This window comes from Lynx rufus, unplaced genomic scaffold (assembly GCF_022079265.1).
Source record: "Lynx rufus isolate CCGP_SWC_20201006 ecotype Redwood Valley unplaced genomic scaffold, mLynRuf1.p SCAF_1, whole genome shotgun sequence".
Lineage (NCBI taxonomy): Eukaryota > Metazoa > Chordata > Mammalia > Carnivora > Felidae > Lynx > Lynx rufus.
In genome coordinates, this window is record NW_025814823.1 from 71,193,356 (window position 1) to 71,214,225 (window position 20,870).

General features: G+C 41.0%; 1 protein-coding gene across 1 annotated transcript in view; it reads left to right on the top strand.

Annotated features, from left to right (window-relative positions):
- The window catches only part of CLYBL (citramalyl-CoA lyase), a 132,708-nt gene that overhangs the window by 15,560 nt on the left and 96,278 nt on the right, over positions 1–20,870 (top strand). Inside the window, exon 2 of the mRNA XM_047075324.1 lies at positions 14,815–15,001. Within this exon, the coding sequence (XP_046931280.1) occupies positions 14,815–15,001 (187 nt within the window). The remainder of the gene's footprint in view (positions 1–14,814; positions 15,002–20,870) is intronic.

The window sequence follows — 20,870 nt, forward strand, 5'->3', positions numbered from 1 at the left end:
GAATGGCCCTGTTCTGCCAATGGGAGAACAAATAGCTGTTCTTTTACTCTCGTGCCCGGGGAAAGCTCCCTCCTTCTCTGTACACTGTTGCCATAGTAACGGAAACAGTTCCTCAGAATAGGGAATCTTTCTGGGCAGTTGGGAACTTAGCAAAGTAAGAACGTAAGTAGGCCTCAGTTATTATAGATGCTTGCATAAATACCTATTAAGTCATAAGCATAGTTGAAATTCATAGGTGAATTTTACTGTCTTTTGTAGGGATGGGAAAATATCAGTTAATGGGCTCTTATCCTCATTCTAGTTGCAAGCATTCTTCCGTAAGCATCAGAATTGGCATGTGAGGTCAGACCCATGGGCCATGCAACACGTAACTCAGTTTTTCCCAATGTATGAACTTAGAAGAGGAATGATATAGCTCAATTATACTCCTCCAACCCTTCAAAGGATTGAAGATCCAGCCCCAAGTAGAAGAATCCATCAGGAATCTGTCATATACCTTGGATTTGTGCAGACTTTTCCGTAAGAATTTTTTATTTTACTTTTTTTTTTTTTTAAGTGAACTCTATGCCCAGTGTGGGGCTCAAACTCACAAGCCTGAGATCAAGAGTTGCATGCCCTGCTGACCAGCAAGACACCCAAGAAATTTTTATTTTTAACCTTGGTCAGCTCTTAGAGTCAAAATCCCTTTATTTCTTGTTTTCTTTTTTAAAATATTCTATTTTTTAGTAATCTCTACACTAACATGGGGCTTGAACTTACAACCCTGAGATCAAGAGCCTCACAGTCTACTGACTGCGCCAGCCAGGTGTCCCGAGTCAAAATCTCTTTAATTTTTTTTTTTTTGAATGTTTATTTATTTTTGAAGGAGAGAGGGAGCATGAGCGGGGGAGGAGCAGAGAGAAAGGGAGACACAGAATCTAAAGCAGGCTCCAGGTTTTGAGCTGTCAGCATAGAGCCCAATGCGGGGCCTGAACTCAATCCGTGAGATCATGACCTGAGCCGGAGTCGGACATTTAACTGACTGAGGCACCCAGGTGCCCCCTCAAAATCTCTTTAAAAGAACTTAAAGGGCCATATCATTTCTGCACAATATCCTAAATAAGAATTTATTGATGTATAATTTTTAAATGATGCCTTGTTTTATTATTTCTTATATTTATGAACAAATGAAAATTTACCATAACTTAAAATTTTTGGAAGGAAATTTCTAAAGGGCACATAAAAGTTCTTTTTCTGAACTGAAGTTATCCAAACTTCAGTAATTACTGGAATCAGTTGGAGCATAAAATGCTTTAAAGTAATATCTGAGTGGAGATGTAAAATTGGAAAGCAGTATGAGAGTTCCTTAAAAAAATTAAATATAGAGGGGCGCCTGGGTGGCGCAGTCGGTTAAGCGTCCGACTTCAGCCAGGTCACGATCTCGCGGTCCGTGAGTTCGAGCCCCGCGTCGGGCTCTGGGCTGATGGCTCAGAGCCCGGAGCCTGTTTCAGATTCTGTGTCTCCCTCTATCTGCCCCTCCCCCGTTCATACTCTGTCTCTCTCTGTCTCAAAAATAAATAAACGTTAAAAAAAAATTTTTTTTTAAAAATAAAAAAAAAAATTAAATATAGAGGGGCGCCTGGGTGGCCCAGTCGGTTAAGCGTCCGACTTCAGCCAGGTCACGATCTCACGGTCCGTGAGTTCGAGCCCCGCGTCAGGCTCTGGGCTGATGGCTCGGAGCCTGGAGCCTGTTTCAGATTCTGTGTCTCCCTCTCTCTCTGCCCCTCCCCTGTTCATGCTCTGTCTCTCTCTGTCCCAAAAATAAATAAAAATGTAAAAAAAAAAAAAATTAAATATAGAATTAATATATGATCTAGCAATTCCACTTCTGGGTAAGTACCCAGAATCATTGAAGGCAGATACTCAAACAGATACTTGTGCACCAGTGTTCATAATAGCATTATTCACAGTAGTACAAAGGTAGAAATAACCCAAAGGTCCACCAATGGGTGAATAGATAAACAAAATGGTACCTCCATACAATGGACTATTATTCAGCCTTAAAAAGGAAGGAAATTCTGACACGTGCTACAACATGGATGACCCTTGAGGACATTATGCTCTGAAATAAGGCAGACACAAAAAGGCAAATGTATGATTACATTTCTAGGAGGTACCCAGAGTAGTAAAATTCATGAAGACAGAACATAGAATGGTGGTCACCAGGGACTGGGGGAAGGGGAGTAGGGGAGTTAATGTCTAATGGGCATGGAGTTTCAGTTTGGAAAGATAAAATGTTCTGGAGATGGATGGTAGTGATGGCTGCACAATGTACTTCATGCCACTGAATTATATGGTTAAAAACGTTTAAAATGGTGACTCTGGTGTTTATATATTTTGCCTTAATAAAAAAAAATTGACATGGCAGGAGTATAAAATGTTAGAATATAGGTCAGCTCCAGGTGGGGAATGCCGATTTTAAAGGATTAATACAATCCATAGACTGTTTCATCATTGTTCAAATAAGGTCATTATAAACTTTCCCCCATGGCTTCACATATCCAGTACCCTTCTTTCTTTTCTTAAGATTTTATTTTTTTAAGTAATCTCTGCACCCACCATGGGGCTCAAACTCACAACCCTGAAATCAAGAGTCATATGCTCCACCAACTGAGCCAGTCAGGTGCCCCTCCAGTCCCTTTCCATGGCAGCCTTCACTCACAACATCACATCTCTTCTTGAATGTCCAAAACTGTGGTATAAAAAGTAAAAAGGGTTGTGCAGGAGCACATGGCAGGCTAGGCAGTCTGCTGCATTGCTGGTGGGAATAGAATTTAGTACCTTTTGGAAAGATAGTTTGGTGAAATCTGCAAAGAGCATTACAAGGGTCATGCCTGCTATCATTTTTAGCCTTCTGAGGACAGAGGCTAATGGAAATATGTGGCCTTTTCTCCTTGAACACTGGGTCCCCAGCCCACCACCCAGCTAGCCCTGAGTCTTCTTCCCTGCATTAGCTTACTTATCCTGAGTCCCTCTATATGCGACACACATTGCTGAGAGTACACATATAGGAGTGACACAGATCAGGTACCTGCTCCCCAGGATCCTATGCACTGGAGTGTAGAGTTGTATGTGCCCAACAGTAGCTGGGGCTGACTTTGGCAGAAAAAGAATTTCTGAGAGGGGTGTGGGCAGGCTGGAGAGCCGAGCTTAGAAAACAGGCAGTGACAAACACCTGAGAACACGGCCAAAGTCAGGCCAAGATACCCTCTCCTGCTGCCCTCAGCTCTGACATCTCTGGCCCCGCCATCCTTGGGCACTTGCTATGGCCACCTCCCTCCTTTGCCACTACCGGGATGGGAAAAGTCTTCCCTGTCCTCCATTTTGCCTCAGCCTCTCAAGGCTCCAGTGCCTGTCTGTAGCATCTCAGTGGCCACACTGTGCCATGCATCCTCACCCTTGCTTTTGAGCCCTTGGGTTGTCTACTCCTCATCCACCAAATAGGAAGGATGTTACTATATGGGATACCTGAAATGGAAAAATTCTGTTCTGTGGAAGAGACAATAAATAGGCAGTAAAAGAAAGACAATAAAAAGTCAACAGGCTGGGGCACCTGGGTGGCTCAGTCAGTTGAGCATCTGACTCTTGATTTCAGCTCAGGTCATGATCCCAGGGTTGTTGGAATTGAGCCCCGTGTTGAGTTCCACACTGAGCATGGAGCCTGCTTAAGATTCTCTCTCTCCCTCTCTTTCTGCCTCTCCTCTGCTCACCTGCTGTCTTGTGCTCTCTCTCTCAAAATAAATCTAAAAAAAAAAAAAAAAGTCAACAGGCCAATAATTCATTTCAAAAGGAGAAAGCCTGTGAAAGGAACAAACAGGAATATGGAGTTGAGAATCAGGAGTTTGATTTAGATAAAGGGGTTGGTGAAGCTTTTGCTGAGGAGGTAACATTTAGACTTGAAGGATGAGAAGGAAACATTCATGCTTGGATCCGGAAGAAGAACCTTCCAGAGAGGTGATAGCATGTGGGAAGGTTCTGAGACAGGCAGGAAAAGTATGGCTCAATCAGGGAACTGGGAACAGATCCCTGTGATGGATGGTAGTAGCAGAGGGGGATGGGTGGGCTGGCAGCCAGGGGCTTGTTGGCCAGGGTAAGGTATTTAGGTTTTAATGTGAGAACACCTGAAAGCCATTAAAGGATTTGGAGCAGAGGACTATCACGATCGCATTAACATTTGTAAAGGTCCACCCTGACTGTGGTGTGGGGGAGGAGGCTGGACAGGGGCAGAGAGGACCTGGGATGATGATGGGGTCTTGGGGCAAGATGGGGAGATACAGTGTGAAGGTGTGTGGAAGGCATGACTGGTTATGTAGGAATTGTTTTTGGGTTCTCCAGAGAAGCAGAGCCAATGGGATATATCTTTGATGTGTGTGTGTGTGTATAAGTTATACACGTATTATAAGGAATTGGCTCACACATTTATGAAGGCTGACAAGTCCCAAGATCTGCAGTCAGCAAGTGGGAGGCTCAGGACGGCCAATGTTATAGTTGCAGTCTGAAGGCCAGCAGGCTTGAGACCCACAAAGAATTGATGTCTCAGTCTGAGTCCAAAGGCAGGAAAAGAAATTCATGTCCCAGCTGGAAGACAGTCAGATAGGAGGAATTCCTGATATTTGGATTCAGTGCCAGCCTTTTTGTTCTATTCAGACCGTTAACTGATTGGCTAGGGCTCACCCACCTTAGGGAAAGCAGTGTTGTTTTGCTCATTCTACCAATTCTGATGTTAATCTTGTGCAGAAACAATTTCACAGACACACCCAGAATGTTTGGCCAAATATCTGGGCACCCATAGGCCTGTTAAATTGACACGTAAAATTAACCATCTTAGTATTATTAAAGTCCTATTATAAAGGCACTGGTAAACAGCTTGAATACATCATTGAATGTATGGTCAATACTGAGGTTGATCAGTACACTAAAATTTTTTGTTTGATAAATTTACTTGAATTTAACAAAATGATTTAGAATTAATTATGTGACCTAAGTTATTATTATCTTTATAATAATTGCTTTTTAACTTGGTTTTGAATTTAAGAAGTGATGTAATGACTTTTAAAAGTCCTGAATCAAGTTCTTATCTTCACTTGGTCAAGTCTGGACTGCCATTTAGATGATTCAAAGAGAGTATTAGATTCTGAACTTAAGGGATCAAAACATTTGTGTTTATGAAATGACAGTAGGGATGTGACAAGGGAAACACTCAGAAGTCCTTGGCCTTCCATGTTTCCAGCTGAGCCTTCCAGCCTGTGGTGCTTGCTGAGGGTCACCCACGGGTAAGGCAAAGTCATCTTAGAGCCGTCTATCAGGGTCAAGGATAAGATGTAGAGTACTCAGAGAGGGTCTCTGGACCTTGGTCCCCATGTTTTGCCCAACATTGGCTTCAGAGAACTTCTGCTTGTGAAAAGAGATCTCTCCAGGCCTCATCCCTCTTCCTGCTCTGCCCACCCAACATGCTGGATTTGGACACTTGCCTGCTTTATCGTTGTGCTTTGTCCAGGGATCTGACCCCCTAGTGATAACTAGAAGCAGATCTTGGGTTGAAAGCAGCGTCCAGCCAACAGGCCCCAGTCCCTGACCTGTGTGTACTGACATAAACTCCTCCCTTCCCCAGGTCATCCATTTTCCCCAGGTCATCAACATTTTCTAACAAAATTTAAATATGATATAATAAAATCTAATTGCTATTTAAAAAACTCCAATTGCTCTATAAACACATTTCACATAAATAAAAATACATTTGTTAAATAGGCCAACAGTGAGTTGGCCCAGCGTTTGTAAAACTGTCTGATCTACAGGGCTCTTCCTGGAATATGAGTTCATTATAACTTCAGAAGCAAAACAGCATGAGTTTGGACGCTTTGTTAGAGCACTGGTGGGCTCTCAGGAAACGAGAGGCTGGGTGACTGGTATTTGTTAACTTGGGATTCTGTCTGTACTACATTCAATTTAGTCCTTCTTTTTCAAGATTTGGGAGTTTCCCTTCAGATCTAGTTTGTTGAGTGTTTTTATCATAAAAAAATTGTCAATTGCTTTTTTCTGCATCTGTTGAGATGATCATGTGATTTTTATGAAAACTGTAAATTCGAGTTAAATTGGCTCCAAGTAAGGGGAAATGTGACTCCTTGGAAAATACAGAGTGGGTAAGATTCATCAGGATCCCGGGGCGCCTGGGTGGCTCAATCAGTTAAGTGTCTGACTTGGGTTCAGGTCATGATCTTGCAGTTTGTGAGTTCGAGCCCTGTATCGGGCTCTGTGCTGACAGTTCAGAGCCTGGAGCCTGCCTCAGATTCTGTGTCTCCCTCTCTCTCTGGCCCTCCCCACTCCCTCTCAAAAATAAATAAACATTAAAAAAAAAAAAAAGATTCAGCAGGATACCTGGGTCCAAGTCAGGGGCACTGTAGCAAAACTCAACTGATGCAACCGTTTGGTTGCCTCAGGGGTCATGGGTCATGAGAAACTACTAAGTAAGAGTACAGTGTCGCACGTCTTGGAGTACTCTTCCTCACTGCATTGCACTGAGGACGAGTAGAAGTTCCTAAAGAGTTGGAGGCCAGGCAGAATCTTCCCCCAGTTTCATCACTTGGACTCCCCCCATCAACCTCCCGGCCAGCAAACTGTGCTCAGCATCCAGAGTAGCTTTGAGTCCTATTGGTGGTGGAGATTTTGTTTACTTTAAACCCCCGTCCTCTCTCACTCCACTTCCTGGGAGCTCCAGATCCAGCCCCTCAAGCTATCGGAAATAAGAAAACTTCCTTCTCTGTTAACAAAGGCAAGCTTATCATTTCACTGCGGACTTGGTCCATACTTGGACTTCACACTTGGACTCTAATTTGAAGCTCCAAGTTGATCAGGGACTTCATGGCTGTTCACTTACCACCACCACCTTCAAGCCCCTTCAGGTGGTGGCCACTGATTTAGTGGGTGGGGGATGGTGTAGAACATCATGGTTTCCAAGCAAAGAAAACCACAATGCCTCTCAGCAGTATCATTCCCCAGTCACTTGGGTATTGGGAAATCACACAGTTGGTACTCAACTCGTGGCCTAAATATGGTAGGATTCAATTCTGGCAACTGTTGAAGTCCAACAACCTTCAGTCCTTTCTAGGATCAGTAAGACACTTTGGTTGTACTTGCAAACCCTGCTGCAGAGGTTCCCTCTCTTGACTGCACTTGGACTCTCCTTGGAAGCTTTCAAGAAACACTGATGCCTGAAACTCACTGTGAGGCTCTGATTTAATTGGGTTAGGGTGTGTGGACTGGGATTTTTTTCTTTTTCTAAGTTCCCCAGGTGATCATAATGTGCAGCCACAGTACAGACCTCTGTACTAGCCATTAGCTACATAAAGAAACCACCAAGTTGGGTTCAGAAATAACATACCAAATTGCACATCTTAAAGTGGACATTGGCTTAGTTGATTATTACCATTATTTCAAATATTGTCAGCAGTTTGTGTGTTAATTTTCTTTTTAGAAACATTTTTCTTTAAATGTGGATTTTTTTTCTGGTTTGATGCATTTTCAGTTATGATCTTATTTTCATAGCATCTGCTTGTCTATAATGATAGCACATGACTCAAGAGAAATTTTTGTTGGAGCAAAATTTCCTGTATTAGGGCAGTGACTGCACATTGGAATCATGTGGCGACGGTCGTCCTCCAACTGAGCTGCACGTCAGAATCACGTAGGGAGCTTTTAGAAGTCCAAGAGCCAGGCTTTATCTCAGACCAATGATGCCAAATTTTCTGTGGCTGGAGCTTTAATGTCAGCATATTTGAAAGTTCCCCAGATGATTTCAAGTAGTTACTACCATGAGGGACAGGAAATTCTCACATGAGGACGGGTAAGAGACCAATAGTGCTGGTCTGTAGTCACACTCATGTAAGTGGCAAGGACTTAGCTCAAATATATGTATTTGAGAGACGCTGGCCATATTACCAGTGAATTGAATTTGATTACACTGGGTGAGGTCCAGAACTTGACCATTTTTAAAAGGTCCCTGAGTGATGGCTATATTGAATTCCAGGTGGAAAACCCCTGTAGCATTAGGGATACCTCTAGTTATATTAGTGGCTAATAAAAGTGTATCAGGTGGAGGAGGAAAGGGGGAAAACCAGAACAAGGCCAGGAGGACCCCCTTTCAGCCAGAAGAACCCCTGGACCTGCTGAAGGATATATTACCCCAAAAAAGGTCCTTCTGTAGAGAGAACTCACCATAAGGCTACCAGATTTTTTCAATTCATCTTAAGCCCCTATTTTGCATATTGTTTGAATACATTTACATGTTGACTATCAAGAGGCCCTAACTCCAAATATGTAAGATAAAATAAAAGAAGTTAGCTCTTGTCACCTACTGCAATTATATTCATACTCAGTAGTCAGTGCTGAGCACAACTCAAGTAGGGAACAGATTTTGAAACAGCCAGAGACGGGGAAGGAGAGGACATACCAGCAGTACGGGGAGGAAGGAGGCTTGGGGACAGATGCTGAGATGGGCTTTGGCCATCTTCCCAGTGCCGGCCCCCTCCTGGATCTGAGAGTCCATGATAGAACCTGAAGTCCAGACCCCCTCTACACCTTTATTCTTTTCATTATTCCAAACAATTTTGCTGCCTTTGATCTTTTTCCCTTGAGCTTCATTATGTACAGCCTTTAGCCTTCCTGAGCTGCTTGCAGGCCATCCTGTGGGTGCTCTTCCCTGGACCTTCCGGGCATGTCCTTTTTCTTTTGTGGCACCTCCCCACAGTGCTCAGCACAATGTGAGTCAAGGCCACTGTGTACAGTTGTGTGGGGTATGCCCTGATCAGGGGCACTTACAGGGAGGCACGCATTGGGGCTGAGCTTCGACCTGTCTCCATGCACCGAAGCATGCTGCCTCGGGAGCAGAAGGCATCTTTTTACCCTTCCACCTGCTGGAAAGTGTGAGGAGGCACTTTTTTCATATTCGCACAAAGGAACCTGACGTGTGCTGGTGGAGGCCCAGTGCAGGTCCCTCAATGGGTGCTTACGAAGTGCTTACTGAAGGAGTGAGTGAATGAACAAACGAACAAATGAAGGAGCTCAGTCGAAGGCAGGATCGATAAGAGCCATCTAGGTCTAGGTTTATGAGGCCCTAAACTCAGATGTAAAAACTGTGTTTGTGGAAAGGATGGAATAAACACAGAGAAGCAGCAGCAGGCAGTGGGTTGGATTCAAGTTTCCAGGATGGCAAAGGAGAGAGGGAATAAAAATGACCTCCTACCTGTAATGACCACTAAAACGTGACTCTTCCACAAGAAGAATAAGGACAGTGTGTTTGCAAATCAGCCCTACATCCCCACCTCTAGATTGCCAACTGTTTTAGATGGTAAGGTAATGTGTGAGGCCCTTGCTGAGCAGGGTGGAGGAGACCTCATCCTGCCCTTCCCTCAGCTCAAGGTCTAGTTGAGGGTGCTGGAGACAAGACTCTCCTGGTGCACGGCTGTGCCAACCAGCATCACATATGGGTGACAAGCTTCAGATACTCATAGTAGCTGTAAGTGCATGATGCTTTACTGCTTGTGGTGAGTTCTCCCCTGTACAAGGTAGCTTGTATATTGCTTCTTGCTGATGAGGAAATTAACACGGAGTGACATGGCAGCTTGCTTCTCATCCCATCTTCTGAATGCCAATCACAGCATTGGGTTGAACCATATAAAATTACCATTTTTGTAGGTCAAAAATGGCATTTAGTCCCCAAGTTGCATTTGGTCCGTCTTAACACTTTTTTGAGACTTTTCGAATGGTTTTATTGATTTTTTTAAGCCAGTTATAAAAGGAATTTTTTTTAAAAGGAGTGATGCTCTTTCTAGTAAATATGCAACATAGGAAAAAAGTGTGCAGAAGCAGAAAAATCTTAATCCCCAATTCCATAGTTCAGAGGCATCCCTAATAACACTTTAATGTATTTCCTTTCAGATATTTTTCTTTGCATTTTTTACAAAGTTGAGATGTTATTGCATATATAATGTTACATCTTCTGTTTAAAAATACAATAATTGGGGCACCTGGGTGGCTCAGCCAATTGAGCATCCAGCTTTAGCTCAGGTCGTGATCTCACAGTTCCTGGGTTGGAGCCCCGCTTTGGGTCCCCTGCTGTCAGTGTGGAGTCCACTTTGGATCCTCTGTCACCCTTTCTCTCTGCCCCTCCCCTGTTCATGCTCTTTCTCAAAAATAAACAAACATTAAACAAACCAATAGTTATTGTAACATTAAAATATTTTTATAAACATAATTCTTAACAATAGCAGCATATTCCATTGAATATACATACTATAATTCATCCAACTTTTGGGCCTGAAGGTTTTCAGTTTCTTAATATTGTACATATCTAGTCTTATTTCTAGTTACTTTCTTAAGATAGATTCCTGTCTATTAGTTCGGTCGAGCAGCTACAGCAGGATATCATAGACTGGATGACATAAAAAACAGGACTTTATTTCTCACAGTTCTGGAGGCTAAGAAGTCCAAGATCAAAGCTCTGATAGATTTGGTGTCTGATGAGGACTCGCTTCCTTGTTGTTGGTTGTAGATGTCAGTCTTTTCGCCGTGTCCTCATGTGGCATCGGGGAAGGGAGCTCTCCAGGGCCTCTTTTCTAAGGGCAGAACCCTTAAGACTTAATCACCTCCCAAAGGCCCCACCTCCAAATACACTGGGGATTAGATTTCAGCATACGAATTTGGGGGAGACACATTCAATCTATAACAGTTCCCAAAAGGAATTTTGTCAAATAACTTGAAGTTACTGGCTCAAAAGGTAGGAAACTTTTAAAGTTTTTTGATTTGTATCATCAATTGCCTTTCCAGAAAGCTTTGTGCCACTTTGATTAACTTTGCCTTGATAGCAGAACCAGTCCTTTGCTGGTTCTGGTTTGGTTATGAGTGATAAATCCGATAAGAGTTTAAAGAAGAGAGAGTTTATGTTTATTTATTTATATTTGAGAGAGAGAGAGAGAGACAGAGTGAGCAGGGGAGGGGCAGAGAGAGAGGGAGAGAGAAAATCCCAGCAGGCTCCACACTGTCAGCATCGAGCCCAGTGCAGAGCTTGAATGCACAAACTGTGAGATCATGACCTGAGCCGAAACCAAGAGTTGGACGTTTAACTGACTGAGCCACTCAGGTGTCCCTTAAAGAAGAGAGAGTTTAAAGAATAGTTAAGAAAGGCTCAAGGTTGGAAGGGACCTTGAACTGAACGTGAAGGATCCTTAATGTTCAAATAAACTGAGAAGGAAGATTTTTCCATCAGAAGCACAGCAGAAGCAAAGGTATTCTGGAAACAATGATTGCAGCATGTTGTACAGACAGTCATAATCTAAGTTTCCTAGGGTAGATACTTACTGAGTAGGAATAATGAGCTGTAAGTTGAGGAAAGGAATATCAGCTGAGAGTGAACTTAATCGTACAGGTAGTGAGGAGCTGTTGACAGTTTTTGAGCAGGGGAAGATATGAGCAAAACACTGTTTTAATGATTGTAAATACTATCCAAGAAACCAAAAACATCATTAACAGTGACAGGAGACTTTTTTTTAAGTTTATTTATTTTTGAGAGAGAGAGAGAGAGTACAAGCAGGGGAAGGACAGAGAGAGAGGAAGAGAGAGAATCCAAAGCAGGCTCCACACTGTCAGCACAGAGCCTGATGAGAGGCTCGAACTGACGAAGTATGAGATCATAACCTGAGCCAAAGTCTCACTTAACCGACTGAGCCACCCAGGTGCCCTGGCAGGAGATTTCTTAAGTGATCATTTGTTTTAAATTACACTTCAATGTGGTATACAATGGAATGTTAGCCATCAAAAAGAATAAAATCTTGCCATTTGCAATGATGTGGGTGGAGCTAGAGTGTGTTATGCTAAACGAAATCAGTCAGAGAAAGATAAATACCGTATGATTTCACTCATATGTGGAATTTAAGAAACAAAACGAGAACATATGGGAAGGTGGGGGGAAGAAGGAGGGGAGAGGGAAACAAATCATAAGAGACTCTTAATGATAGAGAAAAAAACAGGGTTGATGGAGGGAGGTGGGTGGGAGATGGGCTAGATGGGTGATGGATACTAAGGAGGGCACTTGTGAGGAGCACTGGGTGTTGTATGTAAGTGATGATTCAATGAATTCTCCTGAAAAACCAATATTGCACCATTAACTAAAATTTAAATAATTTTTTAAATAAATCAGACTTCATATAAACATGTTAGGAATGATTTGCTCTAGAGCTTAGCATATGATGATGGTATGATTTACAGCATGAGCTATGTCTGGGAGCTCAGTCTTGAGATTCAAATAGTGTAGCTTGGGGGCGCCTGGGTGGCTCAGTTGGTTAAGCATCCGACTTCAGCTCAGGTCATGATCTCACGGTTCTTGGTTCCAGTCCCACATCAGGCTCTGTGCTGACAGCTTGGAGCCTGGAGCCTGCCTCAGATTCTGGGTCTCCCTCTCTCTCTGCCTTTTCCCTACTCATGCTCTGTCTCTCTGTCTCACAAGAAAGAGAAAATGTTAAAAAAAAAAAAAAATTCAAATAGTGTAGCTTGGAGACCACAGTGGCTGAATCCAAAATGGCAGTCAGAAGCTATTTCCTATGAAGGAAATCTCAGTTTTCATGAAATGAAAGTCAGTTGCCAATGGGACAGAGAAGTCCAGATATTTACTCTATCAGGTGAAGTGAGAGGTATAGGAAGGACCCATGAAGCTCTTTCAACTAGAGCCATTCTCATCCTCTTTTTGGGTTTTACACGTGTGGTTACAACAAATTATGGTGAAAAGTAATTTTTACTCCCCACCCCAAGCATTTCCTGGTAAATAAAATTTCATCTCCTTTAATTGTGTTTTTACAAATTTTAAGGAAATGAATATGTTGCAATTTTTGGTTTCCAGTGTGAATAAGTAAAATGTGATTGTTACTGTTACATAGTTATATTTTCTCCCTTTTTAAAAGATAAACCAGGGGCCCTTGGGTGACTCAGTCAGTTGAGCGTCTGACTCGATTTCCACTCAGATTATGATTCCAGGGTCATGAAATTAAGCCCCACGTCAGGCTCTTCACTGAGCCTGAAGCTTGCTTGAGATTCTCCCTCTCTACCTCTGCCCCTCTCCCCAACTTGCTCTCTCACTCTCTCTCAAAAAAAAAAAAAAAAAAAGAAGCTAGATATTTTCAGTCAATGCAAAATGATGACAGTTCAGTTGTTCTTCAGTTAACTGGCCATAATATATTTTTGTTCATTATATGTTTTATATTAAATAAAGTGTCTTGTAAGACATGTACACTTTTAAAATCCATCTGTATCTCACCATACCTCACATAGTATAGTGCCTTTGCTATGGAAAAATAAGACTAAGACTCAAGTTTTCTAGTGTATTAAGATTGGCCACAAGAAGGAATGGGGGGTCACACATAGAATTGGTTGGCCAAAGAGTGAATGATTTTTCTTGAGATTCATTGTCACAAGGCACAGTAATCATGACAGAATATTACAGCTTTGTAAAATACAGATGGCATTAACTTAGGATAAGTACTGCTGACACGTTTTCGGAAAGAATGATGCAGTTTACTCAGGGCAGAGTAAAACATAGGGCATTTCTGACTTGCTGTGGCTTTAACCTTAACTGGGTGCTTCATGACATATAGCTTGTCTATTATGGGGAGGACTGACTTCATGAATGTATGACCTGCACCATCACACATGGCTCTGTGCTTAGAACGGTCTGGTGCTTGGTTTGAGGTTTTTCTGTCACCACCTAAAATTCTTAATAAATTTTGAACAAGGGTCTACATTCTCATTTTACTCTGGGACCAACCAGTTATATAGCTCGTCCTGAATGTGAAAACTGATTTCACCTTCCTTTACCACGTATTATGGGCCAAACCATAGCACCTAATTATGGATCAGGTTAGGCGCGAGGGCTGCAGTGAGCCAAACAAGCTTCTGGCCAACAACTCTTATTTCCACAGGAGGCTAAACTGAATGCAGTAGGGAATGGAAGGAGAGAGAGAGCAGAGGTCAGAAGCAGGCAGGGGCTACTGATATCCAGACCTAGTTTTCTCATTAAGAACAACAGCATTCTCTATGCCCACCACCCACACCTGCCAGGCTCTCACTAAGCACTTCATGTGCCTTATTTCCTTTCACTGAAGCCTCTCAATAGTCTGCAAAATTAGTATCGTTTTTATAGATGAAGCACCTGAAGTTTTCAGTGATGAAGTTGGCCACCATTCCAGAGCTAGTAATGATCTTTTCTCATTCGTTATCTATTCTGCTCACTTAAGAAGTGGCCAGCCATCCGTGTCTGTTGTTAACATTGAACTTGAATCACTTCTTTGCCTACTTTAGACTCACTGGCAGAGAGAGGGCCATACACTAATGCTTAACATAGGTTGTTTATTTTCTGTTTTTAGTTTCATATAATTGAAGATAGTAATGTTATTTGGGACCTTCTGGATATAAATTTCCTTTCTTTTTGTCCATGGGCACTATCTAGATAATATACTAATATTGGAAGTGTTTTTCCAAGATGAAATTGGTACACACTTGTTTTCTCTGAAGATTGTCTCAATAAACAGTGCTATATATTTTTTAAACTTCAGCCAAAATGACATTTTGTTTCTTGGTTATTTCTGTTGTTGTTCTCCTAGTTGTGCTGTGTGATTGTGATCTGCTGAAATTAGCTTATCATGTTTTCGGTTTTAATTTTGCATTAAAATAAGGTTTTGCAAAAATTCGTAAATAGATCCTATTTTAGACTAACACCAATTATGTCTCCTGCAGGAAACCACTTCTGGCAGCTGATGTGCCCAGGGTTGGATACAGTTCCTCCTCCAATCACAAGTACATTCCCCGGAGAGCAGTGCTCTATGTACCTGGAAATGATGAAAAGAAAATAAAGAAGATTCCCTCCTTGAATGTAGATTGTGCGGTGCTCGACTGTGAGGATGGTGTTGCTATGAACAAAAAGGTAATAGCATGATTTTCCCTTAACGTGGGAAAAAGCAATGGATTGCAATTTGGTGCTGTCTTGGTAGCATTGCTCATTAGTTGGAAAGATTCTACCATGCTCACCTTTTGCTATTTACTAATATATTCTTGATCAAGCCCTCATAGGGGTTTTGAATGTGTCTCTTTTCTCCAAGACAAAGGAAGAACCCAACCAGTGTATACCTTCAGTATATGTGACTATGTGTATATATTGATAAAGAGATAGACACTGAATCCATTGTGGCTATGATATTTACCAGTTTGGGTAAATTATTTAATCTGAAATTTGTGTTGTAAATTTTTAGAGCAGTAAGACACAATGTGGAATTCATGTCTTTTTAATATTGAGTAATGGCCTTATGGCTTCTGGGATAAGTGCCAAGAAAATAAAAGATAGTCTTCTATGAATAAGTCACCATTTTCCCTACTTAATTTAAGGGAAGCTACACACAGAACCTTAGGGTTGCAGCTTTGGGCTGATTTCCTCATGGCCTGACCACAGAACTGAGCCTTAAAATATATCCAGTTGTAAACAGGCACAAAAGGTTCTTACTGGGTGGTAGCAGAGTGGGTGCTTTTTGCTTCATTTGGTTTACTTAACTTTATTTTCCAGCTTTTTATAACGAACATGGATTTATTCAGTAATTAGGTGAAATAATTAGGTGTAAATCATTGTAACAATAATTTATGTTTGCATGGAACTTTTTAAGTTAAAAACATGTTTTTACTTGACCTTTGTCTGTCCCTAGACAGTGAGGCTGTCTGGGAATAGATTGTGGGGCTCGGGGACAGAGGGAGTTGGCCATCTGGATTCATGCCTATCTGGATACTTTCTTGTCTTAAATGATCTGAAATAGCATGGCCGTACTGTACAACTTTCTTGATTAATTGCTCTCCTTGGAGATTCTAGCAAATATTTGCCTTAATTAAAAAAAAAAAAAGAAGTTAATTTCTAGCATCTTCCTAATGGTCAAAGCAAGACTTTCCAAGTATTTGGAAAAGGATTAGAATGAGCATGTGGAATCTAAAGCGTCTCCTCAACATCTTTGGCATGCCCCAAGGAAAATACAATTAATCTTCTTTCTCCCAGAGATTAAGGTAAATAGGCCTTTTCTTGAAGGATATAATGTGCTTCCAGTATGCTCCCTTCCAAAACTCATGTAGTGCACTCTAAGATTAGATACTAAATTGTAATTTCAGTTCTGTGTGACCCAGGGCAATTCACTTTACTTCTTTGCCTCCATTTCTTATCTATACTGTGGGATGACAAAATCTTCTTTTGTCAGGGACAGGGATTATTATGAGGAAGAAGTTTGATAAAATGCCTGGGAGTAGCTTGATTTCCTTTAGGAAATAGATTAGATAAATCCTGTAGTAATCATGATTGGAGGGGAATTTATTTTAGCATGTAGCACAGTGAGCCATTAGGTGCCCTGATAAACTTCTAATTATATTCTTCACAAATCTTGAGGCTATCTTCCCGTATCCACCAGAGGATGTTTCCTTCCACCCAGATAAGTTTGAAATATGGTCCATTATTGCCTCACATTTTCTTACTGTTCACTGGTGTTCTCAAGCTCATCCTTGTACCCAGAGCCACTTCTTAGGAGGAAACTAAGGGAAGGGGAGGGAAGAATTCATGATGGGTGAGACGTGCCCGCCATCTTTGCGTCTGTATCCAGACAGTGTCTTTATCAGGACGCTTCAGTTCTCTTAATGCAGTTAAACTTTCCATTAATTGCTACTGTTTTATGCATGCTGAGCTTGGGAGTCAGTTGAATTTCCCTTTCTTACCACAGAAAGTTCTGGCAAACCAGGCTAGTGCTTGTAAAAAATGTTTTCTTAAACTCTCTATCCAGGACTTAATTTTATCTCATATATGTTATTTCCTAGCCCTTGCCTATCAAGGTCTTTTTGGATTTTGATTTTATTATCCATCATTAATAGCATTTGAGAATTTGCCAGGCATTTAACAAGTTTCTGATGGAAATGTTGAAGAGGTTGGAGCCAAGTGTTGAACAAGCATGCAACTAGAAGCTTCTGATCATGTTTTATTTATTTATATAGTGCTGACTGACGTCCAGGCACTGTTCTAAGGGCTTTAGTTTCATAAACAACCCAGTGAGGTGCTACTGTTATACTCCTTCTACAGATAAGGAAACTGAGGCATGGAGAGGTCAGTTTCATGGATCAATACTGTGAATATGGTCATTCGATCACCCAACTTTCCTAAAATCCAATCTTTTCATGAGGATATTATGAGAGATTTTTATCTAATGCTGTTTCAAAATGAAGATACCATCCCAATTTACCTGCCTAGAAATACCTTCTCCCCCTGAACCTTGCCAGAAAAATGAGGTTAAGTAGATGAGACTTGATCTTGAAGAACCTGTATCAGTACCTAGTTGTTACCATCTTCTTTTTGAAGTGCTGGAGATAGAAAAGTAGTTAATAGCCTGCTTAAGATTCTCTCTATCCCTCTCCCTCTGACCCTCCCTTACTCTCTTTCTCTTTCAAAAAAAATTCATTTCAGATATTCTTTTTTTATTTTGTTCTAATTATAGTTTTGCTAAACTCAACTGTTACTGTCTAATCAATATTTTTCCAGTATTAGAACTTAGTTGCTTCATTTTATTTTATTTTATTATTTATTTATTTATTTATTTATTTATTTATTTATTTAAATGTTTATTTATTTTTGAGACAGAGAGAGACAGAGCATGAGCAGGGAAGGGGCAGAGAGAGAGGGAGACACAGAATGTGAAACAGGCTCCAGGCTCTGAGCTGTCAGCAGAGAGCCCGACGCGGGGCTCGAACTCATGAACTGCGAGATCATGACCTGAGCTGAAGTCGGACGCTTAACCGACTGAGCCACCCAGGCGCCCCAGTTGCTTCATTTTATATCTCAATTTATTTCTTTTTTATTAATAGGCTAATTCAGTATTTCATTTGATTGACACTGTGGAGTATGGGCTTGTAATGAAAACAATAAGAGTTCTACAGAGCAGTTTATAAGTGTATAATACCTTCCAGCAGGCTCTAATCCTGTCCTGCTAATCCAATTTGTGTTTAAGTAGCTCCTTCATGTCAAGGATGGCACTACCAGCTCACCTTCCCAAGTATGGATGATGAAAAGACTGTCTCCACACCCCTCTTACCTTTTTCTTTTCATTGTTAAATGCATGAGGAGATATAGGACTGCATAAGCCACTGCTTGCTGGGACACAGTGAAAATAAGCCAAGTTAGGCACAAATTTCTGGTGAATCTCCATGACACTTGGGCAACACCAAGAAAGTAGGAGTGGAATAAAGAGAGACAGGATTCCAGGACTGCTATTTTAGTTGAGTAAATATTTAAGGAAATATTTAAATATATTTAATATGTAAGTTTAAATATGTAAATTTAGATACTCAATACTCAGGCACTGTGACAAGGAGAGGAACCAAGACGATTGCATGATCCCCAACATGGAGGACTCAAAGACTGGTGGTGAGACACGCAAAATGTAAATAATTATAATCTAACCAGATAGGTCTATAAGAACATATATTTTTTATTACCATTTGGTTCTAAGTATTTTTTTTAATGTTTATTTATTTTGAGAGAGAGAGACAAAGAGTACACACATGTGCAGTGGAGGGAGGGGCCGAGAGGGAGGCACAATCCTAAGTGGGTCCATGCTGTCAGCACAGAGGCCGATTTGGGGCTCAATCCCATGAACCCTGGGATCATGACTTGAGCCGAAACCAAGAGTTGGACACTTAAATGACTGAGCCCCAGGTTCTAAGTACTTTTTAATTTGCATTTTGATCTCTTGCTTGAGCCAGGAGATACTAAAGAGTGCTTCCCAAATTCCCTGTGGTGAAGAACCAATTTGGTTATTTTTATTTGTTGTTGTTACTTTATTTCATTTTTAAGCATTTGTAATCTATTGCAGATGGATACTTTTATAAAATACAAAAAAAATGAATTTCTAGAAAAATTAAATGTTGCTTGGGTGTCATAGCATTGTCAAGTACTATGGAAGTTTCTAAATTCGTACCCCCCCATTTCATACTTACCTCCTAGTGTCATGGTCATGATCAGAGTTTGTGGACCCAGAGTGGTCTGCAAACCACAGTTTGAGTAGCAGGGACTAAGAATTTTTAAATTTTCAAGCATATGAGAGATTTCTTATTTATTCTTCTATTGCTTACCTCTATTGCATGATGATTAGAGAAGGTGATTTGAATGGTGCTGATTTTTAAAAATTTGTTGAGTTCTGGGGTGCCTGGGTGGTTCACTTGGTTAAGCGTCTGACTCTTGGGTTTAGCTCAGGTCGTGATCTCATGATTCATGATTTCAAGCCCTGAGTCAGGCTCTGTGCTGACAGCACAGAGCCTACTTGCAATTCTCTCTCTCCCTCTTTCTTTCTGCCCCTCACCTGCTCACTCTCTCTGTCTCTCTAAAAAAGGAAGGAAGGAAGGAAGGAAGGAAGGAAGGAAGGAAGGAAGGAAGGAAGAAATTTGTTGAGTTCTGCTTTACATGAGCCATTTTTGTAACTGTTCCATGTGTGCTTAAGAAGAATGTGTTGTTTCTGTTTAGTAGACTAGAGTTCTATATATTTTTCCATTAGACCAAACTTGTTAATTATGTTGTTCAAATGTCCAAATCTTTACTGACTTTTATGTGCTTGATATATCAATAAGTGAGAAGCTAGTTGAAATTTAGCCTCCAGTAGAGAATTTACCAGTCTCCCCCTATAGTTCTATCAATTTTTGCTGCTGGTGGTTTGAGCCTATGTTATTGGGTATATAAAAATAAGAATTATTATATCTTCCCTTTATATTGAATCATTTATAATTATGCACTGACCTTCTTTATCCTCTAAAATGCTTTTGCTTCAAAGTTTCTGTGGTCTGGGGCACCTAGCCAGTTAAGCAACCCACTCTTGATTTTGGCCCAGGTCATGGCTCATGGTTGTGAGATTGAGCTCTGGGTCCACTTTGCACTGAGAGTATAGAGACTGCTCAGGATTCTCTCTCTCCCTTTCTCTCTGCCCCTCCCCCACTTGCACGTGCTTGTGTGCATATTCTCTCTCTCACTCTCTTTCTCTCAAAATAAATAAATAAACATTAAAAATAAATAACGTTTCTTGGTCTGATATGAATACACCATGTTTCTTTTGGTTAGCATCTGCCCAGTGTATTGTTTTTAGCCTTTTGCTTTCAACCTTTCCATATCGTTATGTTTTAAATATGTCTCCTATTGTTTTTAAAATTTTTATACCCATGTGGACAATCTGTGTCTTCTAACTGGAACATTAATCGACTTATTTTGTTGTTTTTTTTTTTTTAAGTAATCACTACACCCAACACAGGGCTCAAAGTCTCATGACCCCAAGATTAAGAGTCACATACTCTTCCAACTGAGCCAGCGATGCACCCCTTCACTTATGTTTAATGTAGTTACTGATAAATTTAGATTTTTTTTTTAACATTTATTTATTTTTGAGGCAGAGACAGAGCATGAATGGGGGAGGGTCAGAGAGAGGGAGACACAGAATCTGAAACAGGCTCCAGGCTCTGAGCTGTCATCACAGAGCCCGACGTGGGGCTCAAACTCACAGACCACGAGATCATGACCTGAGCCAAAGTCGGCTGCCCAACCGACTGAGCCACCCAGGTGCCCCAATAAATTTAGATTTAAATATACCATTACTTTTTGCCCTATTTTTCTCATTTATTTTCTCATCTTCTCTGCCTTTTAAAGATAATTTTACTTTTTTGGTTTGTTTTCTTACTCCATGTTCTTCTTTTCATTTAGAACTTATGACTATATTTCTAACTTTTATTGGTTACTCTTGAAA